This window comes from Artemia franciscana, chromosome 1 (assembly GCF_032884065.1).
Source record: "Artemia franciscana chromosome 1, ASM3288406v1, whole genome shotgun sequence".
Classification (NCBI taxonomy): domain Eukaryota; kingdom Metazoa; phylum Arthropoda; class Branchiopoda; order Anostraca; family Artemiidae; genus Artemia; species Artemia franciscana.
In genome coordinates, this window is record NC_088863.1 from 42,955,880 (window position 1) to 42,978,725 (window position 22,846).

At 35.7% G+C, this 22,846-nt stretch overlaps 1 protein-coding gene across 3 annotated transcripts in view; it reads left to right on the plus strand.

The window, feature by feature from the left end:
- LOC136029961 (TATA element modulatory factor-like) overlaps positions 1–22,846 on the plus strand; it is a 241,771-nt gene that overhangs the window by 129,390 nt on the left and 89,535 nt on the right. For all 3 annotated transcript variants that reach the window (XM_065708519.1, XM_065708530.1, XM_065708538.1), the window contains exon 10: positions 12,179–12,391. In XM_065708519.1, the coding sequence (XP_065564591.1) occupies positions 12,179–12,391 (213 nt within the window). The remainder of the gene's footprint in view (positions 1–12,178; positions 12,392–22,846) is intronic.

The following is a 22,846-nucleotide window of genomic DNA, read 5'->3' on the forward strand; positions in this document are numbered from 1 at the left end:
GGAAAAAACCATAAAATAAACTAAAAACTAATAAAAAAAAAATAAAAAAAGCTAAAAAACTAAAAAAACTAAAAAAAACTAAAAAAGGTAAAAACTAAAAGAACTAAAAAAGAAAAAAAAACTAAAAAAAGGAAAAAACTGAAAAATAAAGGAGAAAAAGAAAACTAAAAAAATATAAATAAAAAAAAAAAAAAAACTAAACTCAAAGAGAAAGCGACCGGGACAAAAGGAATGTTCGATTAGCAATCAACAAAGCACAGGGACACAAATGACGACCGGGACACAGGGAGTATAAATGACGACCAGGATATAAGTAAAAAAAACTAAAAAAACTAAAAAAAGGTAAAAACTACAAAAAAACTAAAAAGAAAAAAAAAATAAAAACTAATAAAAAAACTAAAAAATCTAAAAATCTAAATAAACTAAAAAAGAAAAAAAATAAAAAAGGAAAAAAATAAAGGAGAAAAACAAAACTAAAAAACGAATGTATATACAGACCGGGACACCGGGATACAAATGACGACCGGGACACAGGGAATATAAATGACGACCGGGACACAGGGACACAACTACAACGGGGACGCCAGGGGGCACAGGGGGATATAAATGACGACCGAGACACCGGGACACATGGAATATAAATGACGCCCGGGACACTCAAAGAGAAATCACAGACTGGGACACCGGGACACAAATGACGACCGGGACACAGGGACAAAACTACAAAGGGGATGCCGAGGGGCACAAGGGGATATATAAATGACGATGGCGACACAGGGAATGGTAGATTAGCAATCACCATCAACAAAGCTCAAGGGCAATCATTAGAATCATGAGGTATAGATCTGAATACGGATTGTTTTCCCATGGACCATTATATGTTGCATTTTCAAGAGTCGGTAAACAATCTATTTATATGCACAGACAATGGGACAGCAAAGAATGTTGTATATTCGCAAGTTTTACGTAGTTAAAAACATATATCTATATATATAAAAATAAGTTGTCTGTGTGTGGATCTGTGTGTGGATCAGGTGACGTCATGTTTGTCCGCATATGACGTCTGAATTATTTCACACTAATACAAAAGAAGAAAAAAAACTAAAAAAGGTAAAAACTACAAAAAAAACTAAAAAGAAAAAAAACTAAAAAAGCTAAAAAACTAAAAAAAAACTAAAAAAAGGTAAAAAACTAAAAACTAAAAAAAACTGAAAAAACTAAAAAAAGGCAAAAACTAAAAAAAAACTAAAAACTAATAAAAAAACTAAAAAAGCTAAAAAACTAAAAAAACTAAAAAAAGGTAAAAAACAAAAAAAAACTAAAAACTAAAAAAGAAAAAACTAAAAAAAGGAAAAAACTGAAAAATAAGAGAAAAAGAAAACTAAAAAAATATTAATAAATATAAAAAAGTAAAAAAATGGTAAAACTACAAAAAAACTAAAAACTAATAAAAAAACTAAAAAATCTAAAAATCTAAATAAACTAAAAAAGAAAAAAAAGAAAAAAGGAAAAAAAATAAAGGAGAAAAACAAAACTAAAAAACGAATGTATATACAGACCGGGACACCGGGATACAAATGACGACCAGGACACAGGGAATATAAATGACGACCGGGACACAGGGACACAACTACAATGGGGACGCCGGGGGGCACAGGGGGATATAAATGACGACTGGGACACCGGGACACAAGGAATATAAATGACGCCCGGGACACTCAAAGAGAAATCACAGACTGGAACACCGGGACACAAATGACGACCGGGACACACGGAATATAAATGACGACCGGGACACAGGGACATAACTACAAAGGGGACGCCGGGGTGCACAGGGGGATATATAAATGACGATGGCGACTCAGGGAATGGTCGATTAGCAATCACCATCAACAAAGCTCAAGGGCAATCATTAGAATCATGAGGTATAGATCTGAATACGGATTGTTTTCCCATGGACCATTATATGTTGCATGTTCAAGAGTCGGTAAACCTGACAATCTATTTATATGCACAGACAATGGGACAGCAAAGAATGTTGTATATTCGCAAGTTTTACGTAGTTAAAAACATATATATATATATATATATATATATATATATATATATATATATATATATATATATATATATATATATATATATATATATATATATATATAAAAATATTAATAAATATAAAAAAGTAAAAAAATGGTAAAAACTACAAAAAAACTAAAAACTAATAAAAAAAGGAAAAAAAATAAAGGAGAAAAACAAAACTAAAAAACGAATGTATATACAGACCGGGACACCGGGATACAAATGACGACCGGGACACAGGGAATGGCACAGGGGGATATAAATGACGACCGGGACACCGGGACACAAGGAATATAAATGACGCCCGGGACACTCAAAGAGAAATCACAGACTGGAACACCGGGACACAAATGACGACCGGGACACAGGGAATATAAATGACGACCGGGACACAGGGACATAACTACAAAGGGGACGCCGGGGTGCACAGGGGGATATATAAATGACGATGGCGACTCAGGGAATGGTCGATTAGCAATCACCATCAACAAAGCTCAAGGGCAATCATTAGAATCATGAGGTATAGATCTGAATACGGATTGTTTTCCCATGGACCATTATATGTTGCATGTTCAAGAGTCGGTAAACCTGACAATCTATTTATATGCACAGACAATGGGACAGCAAAGAATGTTGTATATTCGCAAGTTTTACGTAGTTAAAAACATATATATATATATATATATATATATATATATATATATATATATATATATATATATATATATATATATATATATATATATATATATATATATATATATATATATATATATATATATATATATCTATATTCACAGGTGGGACATAGGGACACAACTACAATGGCGCGTAACTAATATGGCGCGTAACGACTTACGCGCGCGGGGGGGCTTGGGGGGGCGCGAAGCGCCCCCACCAACTAGGTGTTGGGGTGGCGCGAAGCGCCACCCCAACAGCTAGTATATATATATATATATATATATATCTATATTCACAGGTGGGACATAGGGACACAACTACAATGGCGCGTAACTAATATGGCGCGTAACGACTTACGCGCGCGGGGGGGCTTGGGGGGGGCGCGAAGCGCCCCCACCAACTAGGTGTTGGGGTGGCGCGAAGCGCCACCCCAACAGCTAGTATATATATATTATACTAATGGAGTAAAGGTTTGCCTTTGGGACTTTAGCGCTACTTCACTATATTTATAACAAAAATTGTCAGGATTATTTAAAAGAAAAAAACTCTAGGGATTTTCTGACTAAATTAAAGGAAATGTATTTGTAAATATGTAACATACAATCCAAAATGAAGAGAACCGTCTCCAGAAAAAATCATAGCCGCCGTCAGAAAGCTGAAGAACGGAAGAATGCCAGGAGTAGAAGGCATTACATCTGAGATGCTGAAAACTTCAGTCCGTGACTGCATGACACTTGTGTTTGAGCTGCGAACTCAGATATAGAGCGACCAGAAAGTGCCCAGTGACTGGACGAAAGGAACCATTATTAAGCTCTTCAAAAAAAGCGACGCCCTTTTTTGTGGCAACTGGAGAGGCATTAAAATAATGTCGATACTTAGTAAACTTATGTCAATTGTTGTACTACAGCAGAAACTGGACCAACATCTTCGTGATGAACAACACGGCTTCCGACCTGGAAGATCATGTGCAGACCTAATTTTTACACTGAGAATACTGGTTAAAGACTCACAGGAATAGAATAAAAAGCTGTATCTTCTTTTCATTGACCTAGAAAAGGCCTTTGATTCGGTTGACCGAGAAATGTTATGGAAAAACCTGAAATACTATGGAATACATTCCAAGATAGTAGAAGTGATTATCGCCATGAACAAAGAAACAGAATTCTGTGTACGAAGAAAAAAACGGAGTTACAAAGTACTTCAAAATCATGACAGGTCTCAAACAAGGATGTGCATTATCACCATTTTCATTCACAATAGTAATGGACTATGTACTCAGACAGTCTACGGGCTATGGAGTAAATGTCAACAGCAAGCAACTTACAGATGATATAGTACTGCTAGAAGACCCCAGAGATCGATTACAGCTGTTGTTCGGTGATTTCTCAGAAAAAAGCCCGTGAGGTCGGATTGTCGATCAACGTCGACAAATCAAAAAGTATGCCCACATCTGGCTCCCTGTTAGCTCTTCAATGCTACGATAAAACTGTTTAACCATTCCAAGAAATTAAATACTCAGGAAAGTGGATAGAGAACACTGGAGATGTAATATTTGGAATCAACAGAAGGATTGGACAAGTACCACGCGCCTTTAACAGACTGACACTAATTTGGAGAAGTAACAAGTACTCACTTCGTTTAAAATTGCGCCTGTTCATCAGCAATATGCTGTCTATATTGATGTACGCAAGTGAATGTTGGGAACTCAATCAACAACTGAGAAACGTATCCTTGAATTCGAAAACATTTGCCTTTGAATGATCCTCAAAATCAGTTGGCATCAGAAACTTACTAATAGGGATATCCGGCTGAAAACGAACCAGCCCATAGTGACCGAAGTTACGAAGAAACGAAGATGGACATATCTGAGTCACGTTCTAAGCATGCCCGAAGACAGACTGTCCTCAAGAGTGTATAAGTGGCAGTCTGAAGGAAGACGAAGATGAGTCGGACCAAAGCACACTGTGGACGCAGTATGATCAAGACCTGAAACAGGGCAATATTTCTCTCACTCCACAATGGGAAGATATCACTGCGGCTGCACAGCTACCTGATGAATGGAGAGGCTTTGTCGACGCCCTATGTACCACTGATGGCTCAGGAGGATCTAAGGTCTAAGATAATATACAATAATACAGACCCAAAGCACTCATAATTATGTGTTTAGATGTTTAATGCTGTCTCACAACTGACATCATTCTATTGAATACGTGCTACCCTGGTTCATGCTTGTGCCTGTCTGTACACGTCTGAGCCTGCATAACCTTAGAAGTGATACCATTTGAGTTAGCTCATTAAGTTCCATCTCATTTATAATGCTCTGTGAGTTTTGCTTTATAATGGAAAAATAGACGAAAGAGGTTTATTAAATAACAATTGAAATAAAAAAAATCTCTGGGTGATGGAGAAATTCCAAATTAAAAAAAACTACATTAAGTACCACTGTTGGTACTTATGAGATAAAAATCATGTTGACCAGTGTGATTAGTCTACAATAGACCCTCTAAGTATCACTTAACGCCTGGGAACATCTGAGGAACTTCCGATTTTTACATTTGCTTGTCACAATGAAATGGGAATCTGAACACACTTTATCTATTTTTTGATAATTGCTCCATTAGATCTTTCTCACGCTCAAAGAAACGGAACTGACGAAAGGTCCTGGGGATTACTAAGAGGCTGAAGAGGATATTGACTAAAATTATCTGAAAATGTCGCTTCTATGCTCAGGACAAAGCAAAGTCGTTTTTTTTTCGAAACATGGAAGAAAGTTCTTAGCATTTTGGCCTCAGGAAAAGCAATGGTCCCGGATACCAGTGCAGGACGGGGGCCAACACTACTTCTCAAGTCTACACCGAAGCATTTAAGCTGGATTAGAACCGGACAGCAAGAAGTCCCTGGAACCTCCAGTATAAATGGATGTTTTGTGGAATTCCGTGCCCATCTTGGTCACAACAGGACTCCTAGTTGCATCCTGGTTATTTTAGATCAACGATAGGGATGTTTTAGACAAAAAAAAATAAAAACAATTTTAGTTTTAATTTTCATATTTTAATATAAGTTTATATATATATATATATATATATATATATATATATATATATATATATATATATATATATATATATATATATATATATACAAGCTGAGTTCCGTCGGACTCGCCGCCGGGCCCCAGCATGGCACGCGGCAGGCTTCTATATTTGGATTCTCATTGTCCCTTGTGTTCTAACCGCAGACAGTGCTGGGTCCCGGCGGCTTCGCCACTGGGCCCAAGCCTGACACGTGGCAGGCTTCTATGGATTCTCATTGTCCCTTATGTTCTAACCGCACACAGTGCTGGGCCCTGGCGGCTTCGCCGCCCGGCCAATCATGGTGCGCGGCAGGGTTCTATATATGGATTCTCATTGTCCCTTCTGTTTTAGCCGCAGACAGTGCTGGGTCCTGGCGGCTACGCCACCGGGCCCAAGCATGACACGCGGCAGACTTCTATATATGGATTCTCTTTGTCCCTTGTGTTCTAACTGCAGACAGTGCCGGGTCCCGGCGGCTTTGCCACCGGTCCCTGCGGGCCCCAGCATGGCACGCGGCAGGCTTCAATATATGGATTCTCATTGTCCCTTGTGTTCTGGGTCCCGGCAACGCTATGTCATTTTTGGATCGCATTTTGGATCACGTAAATTGATTTGGTTTTCTGTTTTAAGGTTTTCGAATTGCTTTAATCCGCTGTCAAAATATATAGAAATATTTGTGCAATCACCAGTTTTTTACATATTAAGCAATTTAATAATAATCTCTTTTTGACGTTAATTGACACTTTGACAAATTTTCTTTGAGCAGCAAGCATTCTGAACTTCAACAATTTCTACTAAACTTCAAAGTTTTGGTTTTCTGTTTTAATGTCTTCGAATCGCTTTAATCCATTGTCAAAATATATTGAAATATTTGTGCAATCACCAGTTTTCTACATTTTAAGCAATTTAATAAAATCTAAAAAGAGCCTAAATTTTTTGAGCTCGTGTAACGGTAATAACGGTCATGTAACGGACACTACATATTTGTATATATATAGATTATTGAAGACAATATGTTGAAGACGGCCCTTTGACATAGGGCCTAAATATCCACTGAATGGAATTCCACTGCCATGGAAAAAATTTCCCTGTTGTTCCTAAGTTGTTTTTGTCCGACTCATCAGCGATTCAACTGAAACAGTATTTAGGCTTAATAGAGTTCTTTGCGAATATATACTCTGAATTTTTGATGAATTAGTGTTGGCTATCTTGTAGCAAGCAACTGGCGATGCAATCAGAGTCGTATTCCTGACAGAAGTCCTGTGCCTCAGTTGATCTCTTTTCCTTGTAGTCCTTAATCAAATGCCTGATTTGTCCTTTGATCATTTTCCATTCCAATATTGCGTCAAATCGAACAGGTGTGACGGTTATCTCTGCCAAAATTTACAGCATTCCTGGCCATTTTCTCTACTTATCGGGTAGTTTAGCTTATATAACAGATATCTGCCCATTCTGACATTTATTTGATGTATTGTAGACGTATTTACCCTTTAGGAGAGTTTCCAACTTTTGTCTTTAATACATTTTATTTATTGTTTCTGATAATAAACACTTACAATTTCGATCATATAGATTTTGTTCTAGTATCCTTACTATAATATTTCAATTATAATCAACAGTCATAAATATCACTGGAGCTAGTTGCCTTCTAAAAAGGCTAATCATATTAATTATTTCTTTTCAATCTGTAAAAGAGAAAATGTTCTAAATATATTTTCATTAAATGGCAGAGGGTTCTTTTTATTATTTAATTCCTCTTATGATTTGTACTTTTCTGTTGACTAGCTTTAAATTTCAAGGATAAGTCATCTTCTCAAGAGCCTTAAGACAGCTATATAGGCTAATCTTCATTCACTCTTCGATCAACTACTATGATTTTTCTTTTTTAATTATAATTACCCCTTATTCTTCAAAAACTCTAACACACTTAACCAAGAAACCCTGTATCTCTTCAGTCCTTTCAATGATTTTTTTTTATCTAATTTCGTTTTTGTAATAGCTAAACATATCGCAAAATGCATTATTTATTTTTTATTAACTTAAAAAAAATTAACTTTAAAAATACAAAAACAATATTATGCCCCAACAGAGAGCAAAGCTCGTAAGGCTGGGATAGCCTGCCTCTCTTCATTACTTAAGTTACCCCCAATAGATTTATCCTTTTTTCAACTCTGATTTTCAGTAATAATCACACTTCATCCCCCCCCCCCCGCTCCCATACTCATCAACACACCTTCCCCCCTAGAAAAACTCTTAGATCAAATTTTGTGGTTTCATTACTGGTTTCAATAGTTATGATACCCCACTTTATATCCTCTCTTCCTCCCCCCAAAAAACAGCTCTTTAATAGGCATAACTTAAATGATCCTATTTTTCTTTTCTGGTTCAATTTTAAAATAGCTGTAATACAATTATCCTCCCAAAAAACTTTTTTTTTATTTTAACTCCTTAATTTTTTAACTCTTCAATTTTTTCCCAAGAAACTCTTTAGTTGCACTTTTGTTTTTGTAATACCTAGCACTCCACTAAACCTAGCTCTAATGTGCGTACGTCTTTGACTCTTTATTTACTTCCAATAAATTTGTCTTTTTTCAATTTTGATTTTAAATACTAATGATACCTTGTCTTCCCAAGATACCTAACACAGATACAACAGCTCCCCTCTCCCCATCTCTTTAATCACCTTCTATGATTTTCATACGTCATCCTAGTAATTGTAACGAGATTTCACTGATCGAAGTGAAGACAGAGGTTGAAGCTTAAAACGAGCAAAAATGATTGCTTCTTAGTCTATGCAATATGTATCTGTAAAACTAGTTCAAGTAAACTGAACAGTAATATTTCCTTGTAGAGGCAGAATTCTGTAAAACTAGTAAATTTACCGATAACAGAAAACCGACGCAATAAAACAGGATTAGGAACAGAAATGTCCTTAAGCTGTCTGTTAATGTAAAAAAAAAAAAAAAAAAAAAAAAAAAAAAAAAAAAAAAAAAAAAAAAAAAAAAAAAAAAAAAAAAAAAAAAAAAACAACTCAAACAAGCTCAGTTTTTAGTAAAGCGCTAGTTTTACAGAATTTTAAAAATATAGGGAGATAGGAGGGACCAGTTTATTTAATCCAGTTTTGCCGAAATATATTGCACATAGCCTACTGTGAAGCAATAATTTGCGTTCCTTTTTAGGTTTTGAAAATGCATACAATTAGCGTCACAAAAAGATTTTTTTTTCTAACTTAGGTGAAGACACTAAAAAAGTCAACATGAGTTTTGTTAAAATAAGGCACTATTTATCTATCGATTCATGAATTAACGACAATCCTTGACTAGTTAGTTCCTTGTGTCGGAGAATCAGTTTAACGTACGTTCGCTAGTCTCGTCGACATTGAGCTTTAGAGTCACACCACTGATCCCCGCTGCAAGCCAAAGGATTCGCTACACCAGGACTTGACCCCCCCCGTCCCGGACGGCTTTGGATTACAAATTCAGCGTGCGATTTAATTGACTGCAGTGGCCTTAATTATTAAATTCCTTAGCCTACTCTAACTTCGTTACCAAAAACTTTTCATATATGTTTTACTTCGACACTTCCTAAAACTTTCCTTAAATTTTTTCAATTTTTGTCACAGTAAGAGTACAGGAGGTATTTTGTCTCGAGTGGGAGGTTGCAGATAAAAAAAAAAAATCAATTATTTATGTAACATCATTTGATATGAAACATATAGAGATTTAAGAAAATCAAAGGACAGTGAAAGAATTAAGACGTGTAGTTTCTATTGTTTACGCAAATTCATGTTATAGTTATTGCAATTTTCTGTCTCAATGCTGCGAAGACTTTTGAACTTCTTATAAGAAAGTATACTTTTGATGTTTTCTGCTTCTTTGATTTCATCATTTTAGAAAAACTTATCTTTAAAATCACTGGAGCTATCGCTCCTTCTCGTATCCTTTACAGTTAAAGCATTATTATGCATTTGCCAAATTATGAATATAATTAAAAAAAAACACTTTTTCAACTAAAAGTAAGGAATAGCATTAAATCTTAAGGCGAACAGAAAGTATTTCGTATTTGAGGGATGTTGCCCCCTTCCCATTTCCTCGCTCGTTACGCCAGACTTTTTTAGTGTTAAAAAAAACTTCTTTTCTAATTAAACGGCCCATATGTTTTAAGAGTCGTTCTTAAAGAATTGGGACAAAACGTCACACTTTAGCGTAAAGAGCAAAGGATTGAGGAGTGGGCATCTCCCCGTCATATGTGGAATAATCTCTGTTCGTTTTAAGTCTTAATCTTGCTCCTCATTTTCAGTTGAAAAAACTTTCTATTCTATTTAGTTTCTGATCTTTTTTCAAATCATGCCGAGAAGTATGCCTCCCCCCTCCTTGGAAAATTTGCACCGGAACATTTACCCATGGAAAATTTCTCCCGTATAAAATTCCCCCTGGAAAATCTTCCCTCCCTCTTTGAAAATTTCCCCGGTAAAGCCTGCCGTACTTTCATTGGAAAAATGTGTTGTTGTTTTTTCATTTAATTTGTGAGGGTTTTCAAGTCATGCCGGAAATCCCCCTTTCGCGTAAAGGTTTCTCCGGAAATCCCCTATGAAAAGTTCATCCCACGTAAAATCCCCCCACCAATATTTTCCATATATTTGCCAGTAACAAATACTATCTATTAAAAATCGGTAAACTGCAAAGTTAGAGCCTATTCCAAGTGGATGTGCGGTGCTATGGTATTCTAAGGGAAACGGTTATTAGACCTTATCTTTCAACTATGCTGAACAAAAGGGATATCTAAAAATTTTGATTGGATGTCTTTTGGGGGGGAAACGCCATGGGAGGAGATAATTGCCTTCTATTTCCTTTTTGGCCTCTCAAAATGGCCACAATAGCATTTAATTTCCGTTTGAATGAGCTCCCTCCCAATCTCCTTGGACTATTGGTTCCATACGATCACTCTTATCGAAAAAAGTAAACATGTATCTGTGACTTTCTGCTGGCCTAAAAAAAACAGCAAATTTCTACGTATGGTTCTCTGATATGTTAAATCCAACGGTGTGTATTTCATTAAGATTTCTTGCCTTTTTGGTGGTGTTTCACCTCTTCTTCAAAAGTCGGGCAAATTTTATCAGGCTTGTATCTTTTGATGGGTAACATGAAACTTAATGAATTTTATATATTTGTTATCAGCATAAAAAGTAATTCCTTTTTACTTTTTAATTGTTGTCAAAATTATTTATTTTGGAGTTATGGTTATTATTGGGTGGAGTCGTTCCTTATTTACAGTTCCTTACCACAAACTGTTCAATGCTCAATCTTTTTTGTAATTTATAATACAAGGAATACTCTAATCTTGGGTAACGGAGTTTACTCAATGATAATATTATACCCCAGAGAAATAATTTTTCCAAAGAAAGGTGTATTATATCATCGTGTACATAAACATGCGGCTTTTGTCAAGAATAGCGTTTTATTTTAATATCACTTTTTTCGTGCGCAAAAGAGACGCTAGATAAGGCGATTTCAATTCAAACGAGCCATCTTCCAGCATTCTATGACCATAGGCTTGGTGTGATTTTTACCCAGGGAAAAAAAGAGACATCGGGGCTTCCCTTGCGAAAAGTGATTTTCCTTGTTCAAGATACGGGACTCTAAATCTTCGTAAAGAGTTTCTTTTGCCATGGCGATTCCAATGAGGCAGTTTTCATTTCGATCCGACGCCATTTTCGAAGTTGATTTTTGATTTCATAGTATTACTCGTTTAAAATGCAAGAGCCATTAAATAAAAAATTTTGGAAAAAAATAGGAATTTGACATTTGAGATTGATTTTTTCCGAATTACTTCCAAGAAATCTATTATATATTTGGAATTTTGTTCTTCGGTTCTCAGTGGGATAACTTAGTGTTTTGCGATTGCGACATAACATTGTTATGAAAAAGTTTATGTGTGCTTTTTCATCATCAAATATTTTCAACGACTTATTGATTAAATTGCTTACAAGCAAATTTTGCCTCGGCAATGGGCCGTTTGGACAACCGATCTGACTTGGACAAAGATAAGTTTATCACTGGATAGAAAAACCCTCTGAGAAGGGTGGGTCTTTTTCTTACTGAATTTATTCAGTTCTTACTGAACTTATTTGTTGGTGGACCAAACAAATAGCTTTTGAAACTTTTTCATTAAAAGAAATTGCCCTTTGAAATTGGACATGTTCCAATGGTTCCAAAAATAGAACCGAATAATTTTGCAATTTCTTTTTTTGCCTTCCATCCAATTTTCACTTTACTGTTTGCTTCTGCTTATAGGTTTATTGAAAGTTGTTTGTTGTAATAATGCCGATTTTCTTTTTCTAGAGAGAAGATAGAGGAATTGCAAAAAGAAAGTGATCGATTAAAAAAGTCCCTTAGTGCCAAAGAAGAAATTGAAAGATCTCAAATTGAGGCTGTGCGACAACTAACTGAAGCCAAGAAAGCAGCTGAAAAGGAGTTGGATTCTCTAAGAGCAAGATGTACTGAAGCGGAAGGGCAACTTCACTCTCTTCGAGAAGCTGTTGAATACGCTCAAAGGTAAAAATTTTGCTTAGGATTGGAACTTTTCCTACAGGCAGGGGGAATCTCTACATGACATAAACGGTTATCACTTATATATTCATTTCATTTGCAAAGACACAAGAGTACAAAGTTCCTCTCTAGTTGTATCTCTAATCCAATTTGTATCTCTAATAGAGACTCAACGGAGATTTAATCAACGAGAAATTTGTGCTTTCCAAACCATTTCTCCGAATTGCTTTTCTTTTTCTTTGAAAACTGTAACCATTCATGTACTCTTCCTACTAGTCCGCCCCATTACACGTGATTAATAAAAAAAATCCGATTGTTTCAAAGAAAAGTAAAGAGCCATATTAAAGTGTGACACGAGCAGAAATAAGGTCCTATAATAGTTGAAACTTCAGTTGGAACACAATCAAAAATTACGATTAATGAATAAATGAAACCGAAAACCCACCGAAATTAAATAAGTAATTATATGAAATATAAATGTAACAGGCATTAATATAGATGAATAAATAAATTCTAAAATTAGTAAATATTAAGATGAGCAATCAAGTCAAAACTTAAAAGAAGTAGTAAAAGCAATTACTAAAAACAGAAGAATGGCTATTTTCCCCTCCCATCCCTAAACCTTATAATGGCTATTGCCTCTTTTGTACTTTGTTGAATTCTGAATGAATACTTGAACACTTGCGTTTAATTTGTCAAAACATCGACGAAAATACGATAGTATCATCGTAAAAATCAAAATGACTCGAAAGCACTAATGAAAATTAAACTGAATTTTTAATATATAATGACATCAATTCCTTGAGATCTCAGCAATTCAAGGTTTAGATTTTATTCACCTGACATTTTTGATTTTTCAATTTTACAATTAAAAAATTTTTTTTTTAATATATTTGATTTTCAGTAAAGCTCAAATGAACCAATATCCTATACAAGGTTTAGGTGCGAGTTTTACCTGTTTCTATTAATTTCCTATTCATTTCTGTTCGTTTTTGAATGTCAAAATTGTATTATTGGTTAATATTATGATTTTTTTTTTTTTTTTCTTGTTTTCTGCTTAAGAATTAAATATCCGGTCTTGACTTAATTCATGAGCTACATAACTGTTTGCTATGAATGTATTAACCATAATTATTGTATAAATTTCTTTTAATTTGAAATCATGGTTGAACCTTCGTATAAGTATTCAGTAGATTTTGGGGAAGGAGGGGGAGCTAGGAATTGATATCTAATCCCACTTAATTCCTGGTAATAATTTTGGTGAATATCACTCCCATTGCTAAAATTTTTTTCATGTGTTTTTCACGTGGCATAAATATTGCAGTCAAGTGCCTACCGGAAAAGAAGAGGGAAAGGCGAGGTTGGGCATCTTGCACCTTGCCAGGGAGTTCTTGGGTGGTGGGGAGTAACAAGTACTATCAGTAGACGTTAAAAATTGTTTTCACCAATTTTAAATGGTTACTCTCCTCTTTTCACGCGCACGTTTAGATGTATTAGAGCATACATATAGATGTATACGTATAAAAGGTAATTAAACATAAGAGGCTTCAGCCACGTAAAAGACCAAGTCATGCAGAACTTCCATCCACAAGAACACTAATACCCGTCTATGTCCGCGGGAATATCTTTAGTAAAATTATTATTAAAAAATTATTCAACAAAACTACTCTTCATCGAACATTTTGACTAAATAATTAGGTCTGGTTCAAAAATTTACTTATAATCCAATATTTGAATCATCTCACTGAGGACTGAAAAGTGGGGAGGTACCAACTAATTTACAATTATTGGTATATACACTTTAACAGCAATAAATCGTTTGTTTAGTGGGCTTGTAGCTCACGTCATGACCTTGTTAACCCAGACCATAATTTGTAAAATGATTAGAAATTGAACTTGAAAAAAAAAACACAACTTTTTTCAACTAAGAAGTGGTGACGGGGTTCCAGTTTCCACAACATCCCTATCTCTTCGAATCCAGGTCTAGATACTTTTTTTTAGAAGCTTATTCGGGACGCAAGTGCATGTTCCTTAATACTTAATGTTTACTTTGGAAACATTAATAATGTTTACTTTGGACGTGTTATGAGTCCACTAGTCAAGCGGGGGAGTTTTATTAAGACAGTTTTCTTCAAGATGTTTTTCAAGACGTTTCAAAACATTTCGTGACGTTTTTTAAGGCATTTTTCTTCAAGACGTTTTTCAAGATATATCAAGACTTTTGCTTCAAGACGTTTCAACACATTTCAGGACGTTTTTCAAGATGCTTCTCTTGAAGACGTTTTTTAAGACATTTTTCTTCAAGTCGTTTTTCGCCATGATTTCTTTAGTTCTTACGTAATAGGGAATGTTTACCAGCATTAAGGATGACGCATTCACACGTGGATTGTTTTTTAAGGTCCGTAAGAAATCCTCGCTTGTACATGAGGAGGACACACATGTGGGTATTACGTAATGACAATGAGCACGTGGTTTGGTAAATAATACTTTAAGAATTTTCATTGTCGTTCATAATGTTTTTCTCAGGGAACATTTATCATTTAAAGATTTTTGTCTGCTTCAGGATTCGAATATAAGACCAGAGATTTCTCCAATGATCAGATATGAGCCTCGACCATCTGGACCAGCAAACTATTCAAAATACTTTGATTCGGATAAAGTATTCTACATGATAATCTATTGCACGTAAGGGCAATCCCCTGTTCGCGCATACTAGAATCATAAAATGAGTTGTGTTCCCATATGGCTGCAATAAATGACATGCAGTAGGGAAAATCGATTACTAGAAATTGCTTACATTTGATATCCACCTGATAGTTAAGTAATGCTTTAGAATGTTACCAGATAATATTGAGGCTTGTTCATAACGCATTTTTTTTTGTAATAAAGTCTTTTACTCTATTGAAACTTGAGTGTGCTATCAGAGATGAAATAAAAGCGGGAATTCCATTTTTATTATAATATGGTACACCTTCATACATGATAAACAGTCTATTTTTCCCTCTTCACTACACAGAATTTAGCACTTATATTAGAGTCAATCTTGAACAAGCATACCAATGTACATAGACTACAAGATACTTAAATTGCATTAGTGAAATATATTGACGTTTTATCTTAAAACGAGTAATCTAAACAATTAAGGCTTTTTTACATGCAAATTTTATTAATAAAATATATTTACAACCATTATTAAAACACAGAAAAAGTTTAATTAAAACACAATAAAGGAAAAAAATTGAAAAATGATTATAAGGGAAAATATTTAGCAAAAAGAACTATGGATTAAACAAGCATACCAATGTACATAGACTACAAGATACGTAAATTGCATTGGTTAAATATATTGAAGTTTTATCTTAGAAAAAGTAATCTAAAGAATTAAGGCTTTTTTGTATGCAAATTTTATTAATAAAATATATTTACAACCATTATTAAAACACAGAAAATAATTAATTCAAGCACAATAAAGGGAAAAAAATATAAGCAAAAAGAACTATGGATCAAAGAAAGGTGAGAACCCTAACAACCAATTCAAAGGGGAGGTATGGGGGGTTGTTATTATAGGTAAATTTAATCCCATTAAGAGGTATTTCTGGGAGGTCTTTATGGAAATGCCACGTTTCTACTGCTCTATTAGACGTGCCTGCAAGCAAAAAAGGCACATTTTTTGTATTCGGCTACGTCTGAGAGCTTTTAATGAAAATGCCTCGTTTCTTTGAGCCAAGACTATGCATATTCACACCACCGTAACAATGAGTGGCTGGCCCACCCCGCAGCAGCCAATTCCAGAGGGGGGGGTTGTTATTACAGGTAAAGTTTTATTAAAACTTTAATTCACGTTTTACAAAGCTCCTAGAAGTGAAAATAAAGAATTTTGCCTTTTTTGGCTAGAAGAAAGATAACAGATACGTGTGTGTTGTGGAACAGTCTTTTTTGCTAAAATAAATGTCTATGTTAACCCTTTATTTGTAGGACTACCTGCATCTTTTAAAAACGAATGCGCTACCTTACGACATTACTGCCTCTGAAACTTGAGGCTCAACATTCGCATAGTTTTTCGATAATTCTCAGAAATCTCAGAATTTTCAAACAATAGTATTTTGGACTGCTTTTGGATAGAATTGTTGTTTTGAATCACAAAATGGCTGAAAAAATGTTTTGCTTTGGGGCAGTCTTTTTGGCTAAAATAAATATCTATGTTAACCGTTTATTTTGTAGGACTACCTGCAGCTTTAAAAATTATTGCGCCATCGTACGGCATTACTGCCTCTGGAACTCGAGACTCAACATGCGCATAGTTTTTTCGATAATCCGAAATGAATTAGTTATCTCAGAATTTTCACACAATAGCTTATTGGACTTCCTTTGGGTAAAATTGTTGTTTTGCATCACAAAATGGCTGAAAACACACTTTGCTGTGGTATAGTCTCTATAGCTAAAATAAATGTCTTTTTTAATCGTTTATTTTGTTAAACTACCTTCACCTTCAGAAACGAATTCGCCACCTTATGGCATTACTGCCTCTGAAACTCGAAACTCAATGTACGTATAGATTTTCGGTTATACTAAATCAATCAACTATCTCATAATGTTCACACAATAGCATTTTAGCCTTCTTTTGCTTCTTTTAAGTATCAAAAATCAAGTACTAGGGAAGGGGCTTCTTAGCCCCTTCCCTTGCCTATAGAATGTCCCCTGTCATTCCTCTCTTGGAAATCTTAATCAAGAACCAGAATTTCTGTTTTGTCGTTTTTAACCGTTTCCCTTGTTCGGCTGGTACACACCCAATGAAGTCCAAGAAAATAATCTTAACCAATTTTCAACACAACGGATTGAAAGGAAAAGACTATCAAAACAATTAAGTGCAGTCAAAAAACTCTTGATTGGATCAGACATATCACATGACAGGATTAACACAGTGCACGTAGAGTTGAACTTCTGGCGATTAGTGTTCAATCAAATCTGGCACGTTTGAAAAAATACAGGGTTATTCTGAAACATGTAGGAATGATGGAAAAAATATTGAAAGTATTGTTTTCCATTGTTTGGCTGGTACACACCCAACGAAGTCCAAAAAATAATCTAAACCAATTTTCAACACAACGGCTTGAAAGCAAAAGACTTTCAAAACAATTAAGTGCAGTCAAAAAACTCCGGATTGGATCAGACAGATCACGTGACAGGATTAACACAGTGCACGTAGAGTTGAACTTCTATTGATTAGTGTTCAATCAAATGTGGCTCGTTTGAAAAAATACACGGTTATTCTGAAACATGTGGGAATGATAAAAAAATATTGAAAATTTGTTTTTCCCTTTTTTGGCTGGTAGACACCCAAAGAAGTCCAAAAAATAATCTGAACCAATTTTCAACACAACGGCTTGAAAGAAAAAGACTATCAAAACAATTAAGTGCAGTCAAAAAACTTCTAATTGGATATGACAGATCACATGACAGGATTAATACAGTGCAAATAGAGTTGAACTTCTGGCGGTTAGTGTTCAGTCAAATCTGGCACGTTTGAAAAAATACAGGGTTATTCTGAAATTTGTCGGAATGGTGGAAAAAATATTGAAAATGGAAAAAAAAACTTTGGATTGGCTTTGAAACAGATAAAAGGTAATAAAATAGTTCATTCTCTGATTCAATAAGTAAAAACCTTAGCAACAAAAAAGAACTCAAATTTAAAAGTAAGGAGCCAAGTGAGTCAATTGCAGACTTTTTTATAAGAGAAATCAAAGCTCAATAAAAAACAATCAATTGATGACAAATCTCGCCCTCGGCACCTTTACAAGGAAACTGCCTCAAGTTTTAAAGTTAAATTTTAGACACGCTACGAAAATGTATGGCATCTATATCCTTTGGCTGGTTTTCCCTCAAGCAAGCCGCATGCTGTGTAGTCAATTCAGATGGTTGGTAAAACTCCCTACAAACATATATTATAAAATCACGGGCCTGTAGCAAGCCCACTGATTCAGACGCATTCCACACGGCTGGTCAAACTGCAGAATGAATCAATGAACTAACTTTATTATCCGTAAAAGTATAAAAAAAAACACACAAAGTACGGAGTATTATAAATAAACAAAAACAAAAACGATAAACAGCAAGAAAAAAAATTCAAACTAACCAACGACAATATGGACTAATTTACCAGTATCAATATGGAAAAAAGACTGCAGAGGGTCATAAACGTGAATAAAGTAGATAGTCATTTTACATAAATCATCACCTGAAGACCGAATCCAAGAAGGAATATCTATTAAACCAAATCGAACAATTATTTTTCTGTTTTGGTGCCATCTAGGAAGCCGGAGGAGGAATTTGCAATATCTGAAATAAGCCGCACGTAGATAATGGGGATTTTTCTTACGAAACAGATGAGCCATGCCTGATAAATCAAAAGCACAGGGGCGCAATAAGTGTTATAAATCATGCACAAACCGTTGCGGTTGTAACGGCTTTTTTGGGTATATTTTTCCGTAAGCGACGCGTAGGTTTTTCACGGCTTGATTCACTAAGGATGAAAAGGTAGTGGAAAGTGTTGGACCGAAACATAGACCAAGCCAACTAACAAAAGAAGAACATGGCAGAATTACAGTCCCAGCAACGAAGGGAGCGACCGCATAAGGGCTATTAAAACAAATAAACTCGCATTTAGACGCATTAACTGACAGTCCAATCTTAGATAGTTCATTGGTTAATATAATAAAATTGGAAAGCAATCCACGGCGAGTCCGGGCAACAAGAAGAACGTCGTCTGCATATGTAACAGAAGACAAACCAATATTACCGTAAGGAACAGAAATTTTAAGGGGGCGCAGGCACGATGCAAGCACACATTTAAATATAATAGAGGGCAATACGGCAGAAGTTGCAACCTATCTATTTCTAGCAACAGTTTTCACACCATGTTTTGGCAAAAACCATGAGACTAAGTCGAAAATCTTCTGAGAAAAACGGAATAAAACAAGAGCTAAGAGCTTATATGGCACTTTTGACGATATCGAAAGAGCCAAGAGCTCATATGGCATGAGCTCTAGCAAAATTACAACAATCAATAGGTTAATTTAAGATAAAAATAAGAGGCCTAATGCTGGTCGGCATTTAAAATAAGAGCTCTGAGACACAAGGTCCTTTTAAATATCAAAATTCATTATGATTCGATCACCCACTCGTAAGTTAAAAATACCTTATTTTTCCTCTCCCTTCAGCCCCCCCCCAGATGGTTGAATCAGGGAAATCAACTTTATCAAGTCGGTTTTTGCAGGTCCCTGACACGCCTACCAATTTTCATTGTCCTAGCACGTCCAGAAGTACCGAACTCGCCAAAGCACTGGAGCACCCTAACTACCCCAAGGAGAGTGGATTCAGTCCGATTTCGTCAATCACGTATCTACGGCATTTGCTTATTCTACCCACCAAGTTTCATCCCGATCTCTCCACTCTAAGCGTTTTCCAAGATTTCCTGTTTCCCCCTCTAACTCTTCCCCCAATGTCACCAGAACTGGTCGGGGTTAAAACTAAGAGATCTGAGACATGAGTTCCTTCTTAATATCAAATTCAAAAATACCTCACGAATGGTCACCCGCTCTTAAGTTAAAAATACCTCAATTTTTGTAATTTTTTCCGAATTAACACCCCCTCCAACTCCCCCAAAGAGAGCGAATCCAATTCGGTTATGTCAATCACGTATCTAGGACTTGTGTTTATTCTTCCCACCAAGTTTAATCCTGATCACTCCACTCTAAGCGTTTTACAAGATTTCCGACCCCCCCCCCTTCAAAATCCTCCCAATGACACTGGATCCGATCGGGATTTAAACATGAGATATTAGTTACGAGGTCCTTCTAATATGAAATTTCATCTGATTAAATTCAGGATCCGATCACTCCTCCGTAAGTTAAAAATACCTCATTTTTTCTAATTTTTCAGAATTAACCCTCCTCCCAACTCCCCAAAATAAAGTGAATCCGTTTTGTTTATGTCAATCACGTATCTAGCACTTGTGCTTATTTTTCCCTCTAATTTTCATCCCGATCCCTCCACTCTAAGCATTTTCCAAGATTTTAGGTTTCCCCCTCCAATGTCATCCGGTCCGGTCGGAATTTAAAGTAATAGCTCTAAGACATGATATCCTTCTAAATATCAAATTCAATTAAGATCCGATCTAATTTTCTCAAATTAACCGTCCTCCCACTCCCCCCAGATGATCGAATCGAGGAAACAACTATTTCAAATTTAATCTGGTCCGGTCCCTGATACGCCTGCCAAATTTCATCGTCCTAGCTTATCTGGAAGTGCCTAAACTAGCAAGACCGGGACTGAGAGACCGACAGACCTACAGAATTTGCGATCGCTGTATGTCACTTGGTAAATACCAAGTGCCATACAAAGTAATTTTTCTCTGGGGATGGAATATTTGGTTGAAGGTCGGCTTCAGCATGACTTATGTTGGAAAAGGGTTATTTCCAGGCTTTGGGCAAGCCACGGGTGGAAGTAGTTATAGGCCCTACTAAACTGAAGGCAAACTCGACTTTCTTAAAACTTGAAACTCCTCACCCTGTTTTAGATAGGGCTTGTGATATCAGAGCTCGATATGAGCCCTGATCCTAGTCATCTTTGGTCTAGCTCTCATTTGGATCCGTTGCCCCATTCGCAAGTTATACTAAATTAAACCAAAAGCTTGACTTTTTTCAGCACTTAAAACCCACTCCCCTTCGTTATATTTGAGCTAGGGTTTTAATCTCAAAATTTGATGACTCTCACGGTTTAGGCACCTTTGGTTCATTCTTCACTGAGATCCATCAATCTCTCGTAAGCTACACTGAATTAAATGAAAAACTCAACTTTTAATTAAGCTTGGGTCTCCATCCTAGAACTCAATGCATATCATACTCTTAGGCATCTTTATTCAATTTTCATCGAAATTCATCTCCATATGCAAGTTACAGTGAATTAAATGAAAGACTCGATTTGTTTAACACTTAAAGCCCTATCGCCCTAATTAAGCTCAATTTTGATCCAAGTGATTCAATTTCAATACAAATCTGACTGGCGGTTCTCCCTCTATACTCGATTGCACAGACAGACAAAGAGACAGACAAATCTCAAAAACCTATCTTGATGGATATTTTCCACTATCCAAATAGGCGATAATACCTGGATGATGATATGCCATTGTTTTCCTTTTTTGGATCCAATTTGCCAACATGGATACCTAAGACGTTGCAAAATCCGTCCGTCCGTCTGTGTAATCACGTATAGGGGGAGAAACGCTGGTTGGATTTGTTAGAAAATTTTGATGGCCAGATTTGGTGTCAAGGATCGTGAGACACATCAAGTTGAAAGATGAAGACCCTAGCTCAAATAAAACAGGGGGGAGAGGGCTTTACCTGCTAAAAAAAAGTTTTTCATTTAATTCAGAGTAACTTGCGACTGGAGTGACGGATCTGAATGAAAATTGAACCAAAGAGGCCTAAGATTATGACACATATCAAGTTTTGAGATAAAGACCCTAGCTCAAATTTAATAAGGGTGAGTGGGTTTTAATTCCTGAAAAATTTAAGTTTTCTGTTTAATTTAGTATAACTTGCAAATGGAGTAGCGGATCCGAATGAAAACATGACCAAAGATGCCTAAGATACCAGGGCTCATATCAAGCTCTGGTATCACAAACCCTATCTCAAATAGGGCGAGGGGGAGAGGTTTTCAAGTCTTAAGAAAGTTGAGTTTTCCTTTAATTTAGTAGGGCCTATAACTTATGAGTGGAGTGACAAATCTGAAGTCAGATTCGTCTGAATACCTGAATTTGCTGGAACGAATTTGACAAAATACCACTGCATTGGATCCAGCTAGAATTCCCTTGACTTGTTTATTGCAGACGCCATTTAGATGGGCAAAGATTTATAGCTTCAGTAGTTTTACCAATAATATGGTCCTGAAGATGATGAAATGGTAGAAATCTGGTTCAGTTGACGAGATGACAAAACTTAAACACTAATGTCAGAAATATAATCACAAGTTGACAACAGCGTGCAACATTTAGCACAAAACAAGGGATTTTAGCTCACTGTCGACCAGTGAACTGTGAAATGGTATTCGTATCGTGAATGACGTATTCGTCAAAAACATACTTCATTTCATATCCAAAAATAGGTCATGGGGCTATATCTGAGTTTAGTCTAAATCTAAAGGGTAATTTTTTCTTGTACATTGCCAAAGCACAGACACACAAAAGCTATATCTGAGTTTACTCTAAATCTAAAGGTGATGTTTTTTTGTATATTGCCAAAGCACACACACACACAAAATTCTCGTGTCAAAGGTAAAGTATTTGAAAAACAAGTACATTAAAAGTATCTTAAGTAATAAGTACGCCCCAGAGTTTTTACTTAAGTAGTACTTCAAGTAAGTGACAGCACTGAAAAAATGTCTATTTTAACCTTTAATTTTTTA